At 39.3% G+C, this 19,895-nt stretch overlaps 1 protein-coding gene across 1 annotated transcript in view; it reads left to right on the top strand.

Annotated features, from left to right (window-relative positions):
- Positions 1 to 19,895, top strand: part of LOC145442313 (uncharacterized) — a 52,414-nt gene that overhangs the window by 3,078 nt on the left and 29,441 nt on the right. Inside the window, exons 2-8 of the mRNA XM_080320208.1 lie at positions 747 to 868; positions 5,778 to 5,964; positions 6,102 to 6,246; positions 7,002 to 7,143; positions 7,500 to 7,647; positions 8,125 to 8,316; positions 13,207 to 13,356. Coding sequence (XP_080176334.1) covers positions 747 to 868; positions 5,778 to 5,964; positions 6,102 to 6,246; positions 7,002 to 7,143; positions 7,500 to 7,647; positions 8,125 to 8,316; positions 13,207 to 13,356 — 1,086 coding nt within the window. The remainder of the gene's footprint in view (positions 1 to 746; positions 869 to 5,777; positions 5,965 to 6,101; positions 6,247 to 7,001; positions 7,144 to 7,499; positions 7,648 to 8,124; positions 8,317 to 13,206; positions 13,357 to 19,895) is intronic.

Here is a 19,895-nt window from a genome sequence, read left to right as displayed (position 1 = left end):
GGTTCCAAAATACCGATAAGCCTCTTTGCGAGCTTGTGCTGAGCCGATCCAATCATAGAAAGAATTGGTCGAACGGTCACGTTGGTTTTATGAGTTTTTGGCAGTCCGTACATTCGTGGCCTCTGTGCCCGACCGGTCTGATGGACGCGTAGACCTCAGGTGTCATGAAGCCGTTTTTCTTGAGGTTGAATAGTCGGCGCTGTATCCGTCTTTCGATCTTGGCAATTTCATCGAATTCAGCAGCGGGACCCAGTGTCTTGAATTTTGATTCGTCAACCAGTATTGTTTCCATTTTGAGTTTTAGTTGTTCATTGTTCGAAACATTACATATAATAATTCACAACTGTGTAAGTTCTTCATGAGGTACAGGGTTGGCGTAGCAAATTACAAAATAGGCATGCACACTGAATTAATAGTAACAGAAAAATCACGATGAGTATGAAGGGGCATCTGTCTGTAGACAAGCTGTTAGTTTGTGATTCGGTAATCTAGAGCGGTAATTACTTTTTAACATTACCATCTAGCATTCCTATACCGTGCAGTCATGCTCATGCTTATTCTAATAAGATAACTACGGGTTCGGTGTATTATGTAGGCTGCGGTGTATACGTTTTGATAATACGTTATAAAAGGGTATCATTGCGAAAAAGTGTTTACAGGGCACTGATATAGGCCTATATGGCTCTTAATTGTAACATTTGAATTTTTCATATGCACATTTTTCGATTACCTGCATTCTTTTTCAGGAATGACAACAGTTCCTAGTACCGGGTATGTGATCCCTGAGTACATCCACATATATGAACCGAACACTGTTTATATCCATCCGAAATTCGACAAAAGTAACTTCGATTACGACGCTGCACTGGTAAAATGTGTTAGAACTACACAGCTGGTAAAGTATGTTGCCGGCGGTCGGCATGCAATGCGAACCTTGATAAATCAGAATTTAACGGTCCCAAACGAAACTTGGTCGGTTCTACATCTGAACCATTTTTGGAACGAAAAAAAATTCGCGTCATCTGGATCTGTGATTACAATTTCTGGAATTTCAAATTACTATGTATGCGATATGAACCGGATTAGGTTCTTCTGTTTATGAATAATCAATAGCTATAGTTTCTGTCAGCGCTACATGTTTGGACAGGAATGGCGGAAGCGCGATCATGACTATGGCTTAGTTATAGTTCTTAGCCTGATAAAAATGTATTTCATTTATTTGATCGCTGTGTAAGATTGCTATCGTGGCCCTAATGCCCTCGTCGAATATTTTTGGGCAGCCGCACACTCACAACACTCACTACAACACACTACACTACTTCTACACTGCAATGTAATCTGTAACCAAAACGCCGTGTCAAAGGCCACGATCGCAGCACTGTATAGAAAATCCTCGATCGTTTGAAACAGATAATAAACTCGCACAAGACAGTTTCTCTTAAAAAGCGACCCCACCTTAAAGCGAGCAATGATGGTTGAGATAGTTTGGTTAGTACTTCTCACAGCACACAATGAAACAAGCATTTCAGGGATACTGCCAACTGCTAAATTTGTCCATTAATTGGGAGGATCAACATTTTCAATTAAAAATAGACTTTTCCGGTACAGCTGAACGAATAAATGGAGAACCCTAAATTGCCGTTACTGAATCGATTCTGCATTTTTACTGCAATTTAGCTGCTTCAATATTCAATCGTTTCAGCGTTATATGCAGCAGTTTCCTTCTAAACATTTACCGCACCCATTTGCTCTCAGCTCCCCTCAATCGCGCATTTCATGGCCAGCGCCTCCTGCAGGCTCGCGAACGGCCCCGGACGCGCTTGGCCCACTTTGGGAACCACTGGCGAAAACGAATGAAAACGAAGCCTTTATGTGTATATGTATCGTCCAACAATTGACAAGACATCTTGGTTGTTTATGTTGCTCAAGATCTGTGTGACTGCGTACGCGTAATCAAGTTTTTACATAATTAGAACAAACGACACAAATTAATAATTTTAACCTTCCATACTGTACGTTGTCAATAGCTCTTTATAATTCTATGCCCCAAAATAGGGTTCTCCGATGTGCTGATATTCGTTTTTCAACTTCGAGTGAAGGTAGATAAAGGTGCAGGGTGTTCTAAATATCATATGGTCTCAAATTGAAGATCAAATCGGGAAATTTTTTTGGCCGCAGCTATTTTCATCAGAACACCACCGTAATGGAACTGCCGCTAAATAATTATTAAAATCATCTACATTCCACAATAGCTGCATGCAATGGATGTTGTATTGAAAGTCATCTTCAATTTCTGTATCACAAACCAGCTATTTAAATAACTGCATAAGTAAATCTATATCGTGTCGCGTGTGTGCATGTATGCGTAATTTCTGGCACGATTGTTTCTCTGTTGAACTTGCTTAACCCAGTTTCGCAACGCGACCCCCATCTTCTAGTCCCATTTCTTTAGGCTAGCTATTGCGCGAAAAACACATCATGCATCACTCACTTTGCTTCCACATGATGTAACAGGCCGGACCCTCATTACCACTTGCAACATATGTATATTCACTACACTGAACGAGGTTTCGTTGTACGCAACCAGTACCGTGCTGTGAAAATGCCTACTGATCAGTCACGTGTGGTCAGGGGAGGCAGGTGAGGCAGTGCCTCAACTCTCGCCAGGATGAGTAGGGGAAAATGGTGAAAACCTGATATTTACCGTCGATGTTCATTAACAACTAAATTTTAACATGTTTTCATCCAACATCAGCAATTTCCATCTTTATAGTTCGAAAATACATCGCGAAAGGGGAGGTGAGTCACAGCTGAGTCACAGCTGAGTCACGGGCGTGTCGTGCCCAGAGGTGGTCAGTAACGAAGTACTTCTACTTTTTGGAAGTACTCAAGTAGTTTTCCTCTACTTCTGGTACTTACTCAAGTAGATCTGATTTCTCTACTTCTACTTCTACTTCATAAAAGATTGTGATCTACTTACTTACTTTTCGCTATTTTCAGTTTGTCAAGTAGAAGTAATTTAATCCCCCAATACGAAAGATAGCCTGAGGAATTTCGGGGCTGTTTTCACGGAGTACCAACATTCAATTTTCATAAAAGTCAACTAAAGCCCAGAAATTTTGTTGCGCTTCGCGCACAGTAGTTATGGCGTGACAAATATGTTTTCACGAAAGTATCAGTGAATATAATTTAGGTACCGGATTGCTTGGTTCCGCTCACACCGCATTGTCGCACATATCAAATATTTCATCACAGTAAATATGGCCCACCATAACGTTTGAAACTACCGTTACGCAATCTAGCAATTGCCTATCATATCGTACTCTAGCAGCCCATGACGTGTCCTGCTAATCTGAAAAATCCGCCCTTTTTTTAACGTTGCACCTGTTTTAGCAGATCACCTTTGAAGCTTTATGGACAAAAGACATGAATTGAAATATATTTTCCGCTTTTCAGAAGTGGAATTTGTATTTCACTACCAATTCCTACTATCATACTTTGAGTTCTAATTACTGTCAGTTTTTTTGTCTGCAGAACATACATGTTGAAGCATAAAAGCAAGTGTAGTAATGCCTCTATTTTTTCGAAAATAAAGCTACACTAAATACAAATTTTACGATCTACAATATTTGTTATTGACATATAATAATCGCGCAAAGTGTAGAAACCGTATCCGATACAACTTCTCCGTATTACTCTTCGCCGAAACTTGGGGCCTTATAATATGGGGTAGGGCGCCGTCCCATGATGTTCTCTAAAAGGTGGTCTTCTAGTAGACATAGGGTTAGTATCGTATTTTCATATCAATACTATAATAGGAATACTATAATAAGAATGCTTATTCTGTCGAAAATTTATACCTCCTGGGATGCATCAATACGAATTAAGCTCTCTGCACCTTCCGCATAGCTCCATTTGCAGCTTTTGACAGTCCATGCGAACCAATTAAGACTGTTTTCAAACTACTTACTTACTTGAGTAGATTTTAAGTCAGTCAATTCTACTTCTACTTTAAGTAGTTTCAGGTTGCTTGTGGAAGAAGTACTTCTACTTGTACTTGAGTAGATTTTTTTCATCGCTACTTCTACTTCTACTTGAGTAGCTTTCTTGACTACTTTGACCACCTCTGGTCGTGCCTCACCTACGACTATCCAATTCATCATAAACAGCTTAGAATTCGTAATAACTGGTATCAATCAAATATTATTGTCGCACGGATTCCGAAAATCAAATTAACCCTCATAGAGAACCGGAACTCCTCCAAAAAAAAGGCCAGGGATGGGAAATTTGGCTTTGTTACGTAGAATGGCAGCACAGAGCAACAAAAGCCAGATAAGGCACAATCGAATCTGCCTCAATTACTATTCGTTGCAATCGGACAATCGCCGCACAGTGAAACGCGCTATTAATTTCGTAAATCGACACTGCTGACTGATACATGATTTGTATAGTAGCGACGGCCAATACGTAATGCGGAGCAAATACATGCCTTTACTGATGTAGCTGTTATGAAGTTTCCCTACATACCTGCCTTAAAATGTGGTATGTGATAGCTACTTACATATCACGCATTGTCGTTGGTTGTGGCCTTTACGGTGTTTTTGACTGCAATAGTCATTTTCGCCTAGTCGATATATTTAATGTTCTGATTTCATATCTGCCGACTTGTAGCACGACCGACTTCGAGGCTTTTGTAAGACACCGCTTATTCGCGGATTATATAGCGAGAAGGGGCCTAGACAGCATGCACGTGAAAGTGGCTAATGTGCAAAGGAACAGGTCACCAACTCTATTAGGTGACCTTTTAGGTTTCATATACTTGCGAATTTTATTTTAAGTAACTCTGCATCCTCAATCATGGATATAACCCTGATTTTCCACAGACTGAATAACGTTTTCAAGCATTTTAGTTTGATGTTAGTGAGTTACATATTTAGTTTTGCCGATACAGTGGATTGGACGAGCAAAAGATAGTAAAAAACTTGAGACCATAAATAAAATAGTTTTTGGTTTTCCTTTCATCCTTTTCGTTGAGAAATCAATTAAAATCGATTAAAATAAATCAATATTTTACTAAAGAAAAATATGAAATATGTATTGTGGGATGTTAAATTTTCACGGCTAACAGACAGAGAAAATGTTCTCGTCGACCCGCTTTCTCCTGCTGATGTTGTTATTCACATTCACATCATTGAGTATCTTTATGGGATACCTCACCCGCGTGTGTGGGTGGGGTGTGTAGTCATTGAAATCAACAACCATGAACCCCACCACTCGTCACTGCTACTGATTTTGATTTATAGAGGCCCACCATATTTATAGAACCCAAAAGAGGACACTTTTTCTTGGCGCCAAGTTTGGTAGTTACAGGCAAAAAAGCTACAATAACATAAAAACAATAAATTTAAAGTGATCTGGCAGACAAGCGAGGACGCGCAGACGTGACACCATTTAAATCCATGTATGCAGCTATAGTGCTAAGGGGATAATTTCAATAATTTTTCTGCTGCAGATCCATTACAGCGACTTTTTGAAGAAATGAGCTGCAGCCCAAAATTATTTTTTCCGATTCCATCTTTATTGGGGCACTACATCATATTTAAAGCGTAGTGCCCCTTTATGTGTCACTGTGGCACTCCGCTACCATAAAGCACGTTGGTGAATCATTGTTGACATTCTGAAAATAACAGAAAGTATTATTTTTGCGAAACGATGAGCGTAAAATTTCATCGTTTCCAGGTTAATTAATCGTTTCGAAAGTAAATACGCGTTAATAGGTTCGCATCGGGAGGAAACTAATACACGGGGAAAACGAGACGTTCACAACAGATGCCGAAACCGCAAGTGGTAGATTTGTATTCTCCCGTTACATCCGGCCCGTGTGTCTTCCTTGTATGAAAGATGGACGGTTAAACCCTGTGGACTTGAGGAAGAATTATGATGAAGGAAAATGTCATACAAGAGGTAAGTGACACCAGTATTACCAATTGTTCAGACGAAATAATTGTAAACGACTCCCTATCGGGGCTCATTGCGATGTATGTCTATGCTTGAATGCTTTAGTCACTCATTTCGATGGATCGAAAATGTCACAATCACAGGTAAATCCAACATGCCGTCTACCGCCGCTGTGGGGACTAATGTCGTGGTTACTGGTTTCGGTTTTAAAACGGATCCTGGCGAAGTCAAGCAATTCCTTCCCAACGTTCTCCAAGTAGGGCTGTTGAAGATTGTCGATCGTTTGAAGTGAGAATTTGTTTTTATATCTGTTGTAGATCAATATGTATGGCACTTTGTTCTTGTAACACCTGCGTTTCATTACATTTTTATTTAATTCTTTACCGACTACGATAACATTTTAATCGAACACAGCAGAACAAATCATTCTGTAGAAGTCGGTGTGTAACGCTGGCACAACAAATGAAATACTGCATATCACCACTGCAATACTGCATATCACCACACTTTCTCAGGACATCAGTGTAGAGTGCTAGAGTTGATCAAAGTCATCGCCCTATTAAATAGCTGCAGTATCTGAAATTTTCGCATATACGTCATTCAAATCAGTTCGGATATTCACAGTAAAGTAAATCGATGCCACAATCAATAATAAATAAGGCTATTGGTCTTCGTGATTTTCGCGATCGCCGATCGACGTTAAGATTGAAATTTCAACTATGAGAAACGTTATCATTCACTCCAACTTCTGAGTGTACGGCCCTGTTTCAGCAGACCCACTATTAACCTGTCAGCCGAATATTTTACTAGGTATCCTTGTCAGACTCACTTATTATCATAAATAGCCGCCACTTTCAGCATCATAAATAGCCGCCACTTTCAGCAATGGCATATCACTAGTTGTAATTACTTGAAGACATCAATCTCCGCCTGTATTTTCAATTGATTTTAATATTTTATTTTTCGATTTGGTGAAATGGACCACCGACATCGAAATATCATCGTGTTGATGTATATCAACTCGTTATGTAAATTGTTCTCAGATGCGCTGAAAGCATTAGAAATATTCAACGCAGCGATGAAAGGGCAAGATTTACAGATCGTATGTTCTGTGCGACAAGCGCCGATGAATCCTCGGCCGTAGATTCTTGTCAAGGAGACAGCGGTGGTCCAGTCGTCAAAAGGGTAAGGTAGATAGCCGCCTATCAACAGCGTGATAAACAAATATGAATGTGAAAATATTATTACCGTAGTGGGTGCGGAAACGTGGACGCTCGCTGTTTCAGGGTCACGTCATACCTGTTCGCTACGGTGATGCCAGTAGAATATCAAGTTGAATGATATTAGTGGGATTGATATCAACATGGCGACATTGGCTGTTGTAGCAGTCATCCTCGAATGGTATTAGGCATCGGGGAATTCCTTGAAGGCAGACCTGTGTAGAAACCATGTGTCCTTTGACGGCATACGGCACACGTTTAGAGTAGACGACAGAAACCTGAACTACACGACATAATCCATCGTCCATGTAATATTTCAAGATGAAACAAGATAAGAATACGAAATTCTGGATGCAAATCGGCGTCGTCAGTTGGGGCTGGAAATGTGGTGCTAGGCGTCCTGGATTTTACACTGCCGTGTCATCAATCATGGAATGGCTTTGGCAAACTCTAAATGCAACTAAATTTGGTAAGTACACAACAGGTTATGTAGCCTAATCGTTTGTAGCATAAATTAATGAATAAATCACCTTTGGTGTTACTTTGAATGAAATATTGTGGTTTATTACACTCTGTGAATGTATCCTACTATTGCAGGATGTGCAAATAGTGAGTGTTCCTCTCTTCTGCTATAGTCGGAAGTTGATGAAGGATGTATCATTTGAACATATCCAGGAGAAATGTAGGGTAATTATTGATTGGGTATCACTACATATCAGTCTCTCTACTCGGTCTATAAATTGTGACTGTTGTCTGATCATAATTTTATCGAAATGCCACTTGAAGTGAAATCGATGGCAAAATTGCTACACTTCAACGCCGTCAAAAACCTGGTCATATATGTTATTTTTCTCTGCAATAATGTCACTGACTACAATATGATGGTAAACCAAGCGTTCTGAAGAGCAATTGTCACGAAAGTAGTATTTAAATCAATTTTACACAGATATCCAGTGTCAACCCGTCGATTCACCCAAATTTGGTACTATTGACAAGACTCCCCCTACCCCATTATTCGAAGTTGGATCAGTGGTGAAGTTCTTCTGCAGCGAGGGCTTGTCATTGCAGTCAGGACCGAGTTCAATAATTTGTGGAGAGAACGGCAAGTGGAGCAGCACGGAGACACCCGTCTGTGGAAGTAAGCTAGATTTATAAGACAACGTTGCGCTATTGTTATTTTACAGCATATATTTAAAGGCAAATGGTGAAGTGAGTTGAATATTTTTGATATCTTCTCGTGCAATCGTGATCGTAATCCACTACTGAAAGGTTTAGCTGTATTCGATCTCGTAATTGCGCGATTCAGATATAATCGTCATCGCAACCAATCGCATTGATGCAATATTCAATCAATTCTTTGCAATTATTGTCGTGGTGCACGGGACATAGTTTCCAATATTTATTTTGACAAAAATCCAGACGCGAACGCCTCAAAACGGAATTCGGTTTACACAAATAAGAAACACATACATATATATATATCAGGGTTGTCCAAAATTTGAGAAATCTAAAAAATGATCGGTATCAATGTCTCATTCTATAGATTATTGATAAAAAAGACAGCAATGAGCCTGTAATAAGCTCACAAGAAAATCGCTATGATTGTCGCAAAGCATTTGAAAGTAGCTACCGACGAGTGGGCGTGCCAGCGACCATGGAACTATAGTAATCACGAAATAACGGCTCTTGATGAGCTAATCGGCTATACTTCAATGATCAGGACGGTGATGGCTTGCTGATTAGTTGTTAAAGGAGTCTGTTATAGGCGGTGGTTCTGTAAGCGACAAAGTCCCGTATGCGCATGTACTAGGGTTACCATATCGTTGAAATGTGAAAAGAAGACACTTTTTTCAAATTTTCAGATTTGCAATACCGGAGGTAAATACTGAAAAAATGGTACATTTTTCCCACTTCGTGGTCGATTGCCTAAAAAAGGGTCAATTTTCTGGCGCTGATTTACCGTTTATCAGTAAAATTTTACCCAATACTTGACCAAAATTCTCAAAAAAGAGGACATTTGGGCGTCCACTCAAAAAAGAGGTCAAATCCTCTTAAAAGAGAAGGTAAGGTAACCCTATGCAGCACCATTCATGATACTGCTGCTGCCTTGCGCATGAATTAAATTAATGGGCGTTTAACTCAACAGAGTGCACGACAACATAATTGCGACTAATGCGCACATCCATGAAGTATTTTATGAAACATAAAACGCAGGAGTTGCACAGACGATATCTTGATTGCTCGAAGGATGATATAGCGATGCTAACTACTACGCCAACTATTATACTTAATCACGCGAGTTGTGAGTATGCACATGTGCTCAAGGTCTTGGCTACTTAGAAACAATCTGTATTCTGCGTGTACCGGGGCGACCTCTTGTTAGGAAACTCTCGGAAATGCGTATTCACTCATCGTTTGTTTTCAACAATCCTTAATTGGTAGCCGTTACCCAAATTGACGAGCGACAATATTTGTTTCGTTGATGTATATGCTATCCACGAACGCGAATCGACGACTAGCTATTTCTAAAAGATCGGTAGTATCAATCGCGATTTCTCTGTATTTGGTGATTTTACACAAGCCAAATATCCGCTGGATTCGCATAATTAGATATGTAGAATCATAAACCATTCCGCTGCCACATTGTGGATTATTATGTTGGATGATGGATAGCCAAACTTCTTTACGCAGAAGCTGGCCTCGAAAATGTTTGGAAATCAACCCGCCTCTATTTGCACCATCTTTAAACAAATAAGAAACATTATTTGAATTAGGAAACTGGTTTACAAAGAATGGATTTGATGGATTAAACTCCATGGAACCTTTCGCGGGTCGCTCAGGATCGCGTCGCAGGCTCAATGTGGCCCGCAGGCCGCACAATGCCCAGGTCTGCCATTGCGTATGCTTCGCATAGTTCATCCCAACATATGCTCAGAATAACTACCTCGAAACACAATCGAGTAGCCGTCTAGTCTTACACCCTAAATTAACAATTATTTATCTTGTTATAGGGAAATAGACTGGGATATGATGTGTATACTGAAGAAGTCATCGTGCAACTGAAAACTCATGTGTCCCCTCTTCAATTAGCGTACATGCCACGACTTCTTCTTTTAAATTGACTTTAGATAAATATTCCGATGTATTGGTAGCCTACCTGATCAAACAATTAGAAGAGCCATTCAAATCTTTCAGAATGGAGTTCATGGAGCAGGTGGAGTCATTGTAATGTTACATGCGGTGGCGGGCAGACAACCAGATCCAGAAGTTGTCTGCAAGAAACGAGGTTGTGCAACGGAACGTCCATGGAGAATAAATCATGCAATACGCAAGGATGCCCTCCTGGTAATTACCTTAACAATGTTTAACGAGTGCGATGCAGTCTGCGGAAGCCTCCTTTTAGAAATTAAGACGGTCTCGAAAATTTCATAAAACACAAATCACAAGTCTTAAACAAAAGACAAATCAAATGTAGCCCTAGACCAGTGATTCCCAACCGCAGCTTGGCTTGGAGTCTATAGGTAATTAAGGGTGAAGAACAATTCGTCTGCTGTCGAGTAGCGATGATTCTCTGCTCAGCAATGACCTCGTCCCTCAACTCACTCCAAAAAGTATACTCACGCGTTCGGACTCACTAGCAGGTGGTGTTGTAACACAATTTATAACAGTATCTGATAATCAAACCAATGGATCATTTGATGCATACAACAGTCCAATTAGCAACTTTATTGATGAGTTCAACAGTCGCATTGATGAGTTATTGATGAGTTTAACAGCCGCATTCATGTGGCGAGATAGCGCAGTGGTATAAACCGCGGCTGCAACATCAATGGGTTGCGGGTTCGAGTCCGACCGAGGTCGACTTCAGAATTCCGATATCGAAGTGTTGGAGGTTTACCTAGGCTCCTCCTCGCCACCTCATCCGCGTAAGCCAGGGGTGGGCGAACTTTTGAGCTCGCGGGCCGCATTCAACATCTGAATCCATTCGCGGGCCGCACTATATAAAATTGGGATTATAAACGAAAACGCAATATTGATATTTGAATATATAGTGAGGACATGGAGATAATATACGTAAGTGCTTATTTAAAACAAGCCAAACATTGCTGTGATGATATCGTACACGCGTCAGAAACATATAGTGGCGAGATTTAATAGGCTGGCGGACCTCAATAACCAATTTGTCAGAACTATAAAGATGAAAGTCGGTTGGTCCGATTCTTAGAACAGAATTGAAATTTAAATCTGTGAGCAGCGATCTGTTCATAGATTTACTAATTCCAGTTTTGGTTCAGTTCCAGGACACACAATGCTGACAGCATCATAACCATGTTAGCTTCAAACACGCTTCTTACTTTGTGTAGATATAATATAAATAGCCTACCACAATTCTACGCATACAGACGAATCTACCTAAGACACGCCCGAATCGTTTTTTATAAACACAACACTGAAATAATTAAAAATGAAGTGGCCAATCTGAACTCCCAATCGTGATCCAAATTATGTCAATCTCGTTGCAGCTATCCCGCTGTGATATTAAAGATTTACCATAGATCAGTGATTCTCAAACTTCTTAAGACACGCCCCCCCCTTATGATCGTGAAAGATTTCGCGCCCCTTTATCGTGATATCACAAAATGCAATCAGGATGCTAGCAAATCTAACGGGTAGTTTGATGGCATGGAAGGTTACGACTGTTGATGAGAGATTTCTTATATGCAATTCAGACTAAATACAGAGCAATAACTTTGAATCGGACGGAAATCGCGCTAAGCGCGCAAACTTTTTTCAGTTTCGCTCAGCTTCGCGCCCCCTTCAGATGCTTTCATGCCCCCACGGGGGGCGTGCCCACCAGTTTGAGAACCACTGTCTTAGAATTATCATGGTGAAATATACTAAGAAATAGTTAATTAAGTCCCTGCATTATTTCGATTTTTAGTAGCGGTACGCATTTTATCAATATTTTATAAAGTTTCTTTAGACTCTCGCGGGCCGCACAGAACGGTTGTGCGGGCCGTAGTTTGCCCACCCCTGGCGTAAGCAGTGTCTTACAAAAAGCCTAGTGGTTGGCCGTGCTATAAGTCGGCAGTTACGGAAAATAACGAAGAATATCGGCCTAGTGTAAATGACCATAGTAGTCGAAAAACACCATGAACACCACAAAACAATCAAACAGCCGCATTGACGGAATGAATGCTTTTTTGCCCATAATGCTTTGCTTTTAAATCTGTGTAAATTCCTTTTGGTGTGCCGTTAACTCTTGAAAAGAGGCTCCCGAAAAGTCTTCGAGTTTAATAAATATTCTGTTCCAATGGATGTTGTATTGAAAGCTACATAATGAAAATGTTTTCAAATCCCATTGCAGGTAATGTGGCCACTGCCCATAGCAATTTTCAACTTGAGTAGTCAGGCATGCAGTCAGATATCGAGCTCAAGCAATTATTTAAAAGTGAAGACTTACTTGAATTTGGAGTCAAGTTCCAGCGGTAATGTATCCGACTGGACAACCAGTGCCCAGAGAAACGATGCTTTATTGTGATCAACTTATGTATTGAAGGAATTTTTAGCAAAATGGTCATAATCAAAAATCAATATCGCAATCGATTAAATGATGACCACCTAAAGCAGCTACCGCGTACTGCATTATCTGCAATTACGCCTCGCTTTGACACTCTTTTTGAAGTCAACTTCGTCATTAAATTGATTTGTGTATTTTGTTTCTTGTTCGTGTTGCTATTCGTTGCTACGTGCTTAAGTGCTTTATAATTTTTGTTATACCTAATGAATGTATTCGTGCGGCTCCAAGCGTACTATTAAATTTGAAATGCGGCTCCGACGCCAAAAAAGGTTTGAAACCGCTGTCCTAGACACTTCAATTAGTATATATGCCGATAAGTACGAATGAAAACTGACAAGATAAATAATATTTTCGGTTCGGTAATTAAATTCAAGCAGATTTGAATCAAATATATATGGATGCATTGACTAAATAATTAAAAGTGTCATTGCAATTAAAATCTTACAGAATGGAGCTCATGGCGCAGATGGAGTCGTTGTAATGTGACATGCGGTGGCGGGCTGAAAACGAGATCTAGAATTTGTTCTCCAGAAGAGGGTTTGTGCAACGGATCGTCAATGGAGAATAAGACATGCAATACCAAACAATGCCCTCCTGGTAATTAGCTTAACAAGATTTGCTGATGGCGCTACGTTCAGTAGCATCCCTAATTTAACAACTTTCAGACGATTATGAAAGATTTCATGAAACACAAACTCCAGCTAGAAGTTCACGTACATGCGTTTGCGAAATCGACATCATGCCAGCAATCAATGTCAGATGCCCAGAATCATAATTTTCTTTAAAGCCTATATTGATACTGAAATTAATTTAATCGATAATGGTATATCACGTAGGCCCTATAACACAACAAATAGAATATAGTTGTCAAAACTTGAGGTAGCATGTAGATCTACCCTGCTATGCCTGAGTAAAAATTCATAGGATATCCAATCCTCAAATGAAATGTTTCTCCAATAGCGGGTATCACTAAAATACATTTGAAGAAGAATTTTACATAACTTTTAGCGTATCCCTCCTGTCAGAGGGTGTGACAGTATGGTATAGTGATTATTACCAATTTATTGTCAAATCAGCATAGATTTGGACTACCCGAAATACTATCGATAATGTCTTTTTATATATGCAGTCATATTGATTTGGAATCCTGGGATTTTCGACCCTCATAGGTTCGTTTGGTTTTCTCTGTGAGTTGCAGAGATGAGATTTCTGATAAATCTTAGTTCAGTTTGTAAAATGAGTCACACGATTGATCAGGTCAATTTAGAAGTCAGCTCAAGCTCAATTTTCGAAATGCTAGTCATGACTCAAAGTCGCAGTATTTTTCTAAATATTTTGAATACAGATTGAGTCATCATTTACTCTGAATCCAGGAACGATCATATCATATGGTATACCACAAAACATGCCTTGTATCGCTTATATTTTGCGTTACCATATTTTGGAATCGTGAAAGGAGGACATTTTTTCAAAATTTTCAGACTTACAATACTGAGTAAATTTATCACGAAATCGTGGTTGGTTGACTAAATAAGGTCAACTTTCCGCTAAACTCCCGGAATACAGTTTTTCATTCACGTATACCGTTGATTCACTAAAAAAAAGCTGGTCGCTTGCGTTCGAACCACGAATTTATGCCCATTTTCACTCGAGTACGTCCATAATCTTAGATCTAAAAGCTGTAAAGGAGGACGAACTGCCAAAAGAAGGAAATGTTCAAAAACCTGAATAGGGAGGAGGACAAATCCAACTAAGGGAGGACGTGTGGTAACCAGAGGTGGTCAGAGTAATCAACAAAGTTACTCAAGTAGAAGTAACGACGACATAATCTACTCAAGTACGAGTAGAAGTACTTATTTCATAAGCAACCTAAAACTACTTGAAGTAGAGGTAGAATTGATTGACTTTAAGTCTACTCAAGTAAGTAAGTAGTTTTGAAAACGATCGTAATTCGTTCGCAAGAATTGTGAAAAGCTGCAAATTAAGCTTTGCCAAAGGTGTGGAGAGGTTGATTTATATTGATGCATCCCAGGGTTAGCAATTTTCGACAGAAAAAGCATTCGTCTGCTTCATAGGATGAAAATGATAATATTAATATGGAAATGCGACACTAATCCGCTGTTAACGCGAACACTATCCCGTTTAAAAAAATATCCTGGCATGGCAACCTCCCCCAAATTTTAAGGCCCGTAGTTTAGTCGAAGAGCAATAAGACAAAGTTGTGTCGGATACGGTGTAAAGTTAACACGCTGCTCGATTAGTATGCTTTAATAAAAAATATGGTGGGTCGTCAATTGCCATATAGTGTAGATTAACTTTTTGAAAATAGAGGCATTACTAGACTTGCTTTTATACTTCAACATGTACGTTCTCCGGACCAAAATGAAAATAATTAGAGCTCAAAGTATGAGACTGGGAATTGAAAGAATCACAAATACTACTTTTAAAAAGCGGAAAATATATTTCATATCTTTTGTCCAGAAAGTTTAAACGGACGGTCTGCTAAAACAGGTCTAACGCTCAAAAACGTCCGAGTCCACCATTCCAGATTAGGACACGCCATGAGCTGCTAAACTACGATATGATTGTTATTGCTAGATTGCTAAACAGTAATGTTATACGTTATGATCGGCCATAATTACTGTGATGAAATATTTCATATGGGCGACAGTGCGGTGTGAACGGAACCACACAACCCTCTACCTAAATTATAATCACCGATACTTTTTTAAAAACACATTTGTCGCCCTATATCTACTGTGCGCAAAGCGCGACAAAATTCCTGGGCTTTACTCAATTTTTATGAATAATAAATGTTGGTACTCCGTGAAAAGAGCTCCAAAATTCCTCAGCCTATCTTTCTGATTGGGGATTAAACTACCTCTACTTGACAAACTGAAAATAGTGAAAAGTAAGTAAGTACATCTCAAAATATTACGAAGTAGAAGTGGAGGTAGCGGAAATTAGTTCTACTTGAGTAAGTACCGCTAGTTGTGGAAAACTACTTTCGTGATTCTAAAAAGTAGAAGTACCTCGATACTGACCACCTTTTATGATAACCCTACCGATCAGTATACTTAGAACTGCTAAATTAAGTAAGTGAGTGAGTGAGTGAGTGAGTATGTAAGTAAGTAAGTAAGTAAGTAAGTAAGTAAGTAAGTAAGTAAGTAAGTAAGTAAGTAAGTAAGTAAGTAAGTAAGTAAGTAAGTAAGTAAGTAAGTAAGTAAGTAAGTAAGTAAGTAAGTAAGTAAGTAGGTAAGTAGGTAAGTAAGTAAGTAAGTAAGTAAGTAAGTAAGTAAGTAAGTAAGTAAGTAAGTAAGTAAGTAAGTAAGTAAGTAAGTAAGTAAGTAAGTAAGTAAGTAAGTAAGTAAGTAAGTAAGTAAGTAAGTAAGTAAGTAAGTAAGTAAGTAAGTAAGTAAGTAAGTAAGTAAGTAAGTAAGTAAGTAAGTAAGTAAGTAAGTAAGTAAGTAAGTAAGTAAGTAAGTAAGTAAGTAAGTAAGTAAGTAAGTAAGTAAGTAAGTAAGTAAGTAAGTAAGTAAGTAAGTAAGTAAGTAAGTAAGTAAGTAAGTAAGTAAGTAAGTAAGTAAGTAAGTAAGTAAGTAAGTAAGTAAGTAAGTAAGTAAGTAAGTAAGTAAGTAAGTAAGTAAGTAAGTAAGTAAGTAAGTAAGTAAGTAAGTAAGTAAGTAAGTAAGTAAGTAAGTAAGTAAGTAAGTAAGTAAGTAAGTAAGTAAGTAAGTAAGTAAGTAAGTAAGTAAGTAAGTAAGTAAGTAAGTAAGTAAGTAAGTAAGTAAGTAAGTAAGTAAGTAAGTAAGTAAGTAAGTAAGTAAGTAAGTAAGTAAGTAAGTAAGTAAGTAAGTAAGTAAGTAAGTAAGTAAGTAAGTAAGTAAGTAAGTAAGTAAGTAAGTAAGTAAGTAAGTAAGTAAGTAAGTAAGTAAGTAAGTAAGTAAGTAAGTAAGTAAGTAAGTAAGTAAGTAAGTAAGTAAGTAAGTAAGTAAGTAAGTAAGTAAGTAAGTAAGTAAGTAAGTAAGTAAGTAAGTAAGTAAGTAAGTAAGTAAGTAAGTAAGTAAGTAAGTAAGTAAGTAAGTAAGTAAGTAAGTAAGTAAGTAAGTAAGTAAGTAAGTAAGTAAGTAAGTAAGTAAGTAAGTAAGTAAGTAAGTAAGTAAGTAAGTAAGTAAGTAAGTAAGTAAGTAAGTAAGTAAGTAAGTAAGTAAGTAAGTAAGTAAGTAAGTAAGTAAGTAAGTAAGTAAGTAAGTAAGTAAGTAAGTAAGTAAGTAAGTAAGTAAGTAAGTAAAAGAGTAAGTGAGTGAGTAAGAAGGAAACCTTCGATAGTTGAAAGGAACTCATATGATGCAATGGTTGCCCGACATATGAGCATGCGACACAATGCAAAACGACAGTTGAGCATGCGACGCTACAGCATTGGGACACATTAGCATGGTAACACATGAGCATAGGGACACATGAGCATGGGGACACATGCGCATGGGGACATATGAGCATGTTGAAATATGAGCAAGGGGACACATGGGCATGGGGACAGTTTAGCGTGCGACACTTGAGCATGGTTACACATTAGCATGGGGACTAATGAACATGGTTACATATGGGCATGGTAACACGTGAGCATGGGGGCACATAACGATTGGGACACTTCAGCATGTTAACACTTGCGCATGGTGACATATTAGCATGGTGACATATTAGCATGGTGACAAATGAGCACGCGGACACTTGCGCATGCGACACTTGGGCATGCGACACTTGACCATGCGACACTTGGGCATGCGACACTTGGGCATGCGACACTTGGGCATGCGACACTTGGGCATGCGACACTTGGGCATGCGACACTTGGGCTTGCGACACTTGAGCATCAGACACTTGAGCATGCGACACTTGGGCATGCGACACTTGGGAATGCGACACTTGGGAATGCAACACTTGGGCATGCGACACTTGGGCATGCGACACTTGGGCATGCGACACTTGGGCATGCGACACTTGGGCATGCGACACTTGGGCATGCGACACTTGAGCATGCGACACTTGAGCATGCGTCACTTGGAAATGCCACAATTGAGCATGCCACAATTGAGCATGCGACACTTGAGCATATGCGACACTTGAGCGTGCCACATTTTAGCATGTGCCACATTTTAGCATGCGTCACTTGAGCATGTGACACTTGAGCAAGTTAGCTTGTGTTAGTGATGGAATTTGTTGTCACGTGGTGTAAAAAACCACGCTGTTATAAGCACCACAACATGCTTTTATTAATAAATAAAATAACTCGATTTCACGGCTAGCTTCGACTGCGGTTAGTGAAACATGACATCAGTGGAAATTGCAGTCTGTATATTTCAATCCTGCACATCACAAGACTGTGCAGTGCGCATGTGCATACCCATGTAGAATGAAGTTTGTTGTCGATGCGGGGACGCCACAATACTGGATACAGCGTTTGTTCTGAAATTCGATTCTAAACCAGTGATTCCTAACCCGGCTAACCTTCTTGCGGCTCTAATAGACCCCTGAATATGCCACTAAAATATTATAAACAGTTGCTGATGTTTGCCAAAGGCCTCTTCTGAAAACGGAGAAAGAGAATTTTTGCAGAATAGCGTCGAAACCATGGATTTAATATACCCGTCAGAAAATGATATATCCTGAGTTCTGATGGTCATAGACCTTTACAGATTGTCTCTGTGAAGAGTAACTTTCGACACAATTTTACTGGCATCAAAGTATCGGCTAATAGTCAAGTATAAATTGCAATATTACCAATATTACTCAGCGTATAATCCCAATCAAACTTGTGCATTAACTGCTGGAATGTATGAAGAGCTATTACATAACGTTATATATAGTATACTGTAGTGATGATATGCATTTTTAGTATATTTCAATGTATAGCACTCGCCAGTCTTTATCTAGCAATGCTAAAACAACCGATATAGCATCTATAGAAGTCTATATGTGCATCGTACATGCCTCTGAATTAGCTGGACGGTGAGATCCAGAGGTAGGCTATAGCTATACCATTAAATTTTCTTTATAAGAAGGGTTGCCATCGACATGGACCCAAAAATAAGGACTATCGAAAAATTAGATTAGCATGAAAAAGCGCTTTTGTACAGCGGTTGGTCTTGGGCTTCCCATAGGGTGATAAACCAAACTTCTTCACCTCGTTGTGATTAGAGGTGTCAACCAAGTTGGTAGGATTTCGAGCGTTGTTCGGTTTCGAGTCTTTACTCGATAGATTAGACAGCTTGATGACTGCTTGCAGACGTCTGCGGTTTTGTTAATTTCTCGCGATCTGGCAATCCGCGGGTGTGGGTGTGATGTTGGTTGCCTAATATTGCCTTCAATTACGTCCACACATAATATTAGAAATATACGCTGGATGTATAGACGAAATAACACCGCTCAATAACATGACTATTTGACATACTGTAGTAGCCAAAGCAAATATTTTCAAATAATGAAACACCAGACTTCATCCTGAAGTTTTCAGGCAAGCAAAAGCTATTTATTGGATTACTGATGATGGGTATTGGTACCGCGTTGTTGCTATTTCCGCCATACACAGGGACGGACGGTTTTATCAACTGTATTGCGATGATCTAACATTGCGCAGATTCATAAAGCGCCAGGTCATCTACCATCGTGTATTGCATTTGTCCGCATCGCTGAAGATTCGGTTCTTGTTAGGATTGGATGATCGCTATTGTAGACAACAGCTTGTGTGTGGTTTTTCAGTAACAGTCATCGTCCATTCGTTTGTACATATCCTGATGCTACATTTTATATTAAGTGATAAAACAGAGCGTTGTGAGGAATTAACCGATTTTGCGAATCCATCGGAAACCTTTCTGGTGAAAAATGTCCGCCGATTTGGGAATAGCCTACGCAGCCTACGCGCTAGAATAAGATTTCCTTCTTATAACGGTGCTATATATTACAGTCGAAATTGTGAGTGCAGGCACCAAACATGCTCATAGCGCAATTTCCGCAATATATTCAGGGCCAAACCGTAAAAAAGGGAATGAGTAAGGCCTTGAGTCTGCCCACGGTTTGACTCGGTAAACGCTTGCTCAAACGCCGTATTTCAAGATCGACTGGCATTTCGGCGTTTG

This window comes from Botryllus schlosseri, chromosome 7 (genome assembly GCF_051294905.1).
Source record: "Botryllus schlosseri isolate E-star chromosome 7, Bs_hap1, whole genome shotgun sequence".
Taxonomy (NCBI): domain Eukaryota; kingdom Metazoa; phylum Chordata; class Ascidiacea; order Stolidobranchia; family Styelidae; genus Botryllus; species Botryllus schlosseri.
Note: the sequence above shows the minus strand (reverse complement) of the source record. Positions and strands in the feature narration are given on the sequence as shown.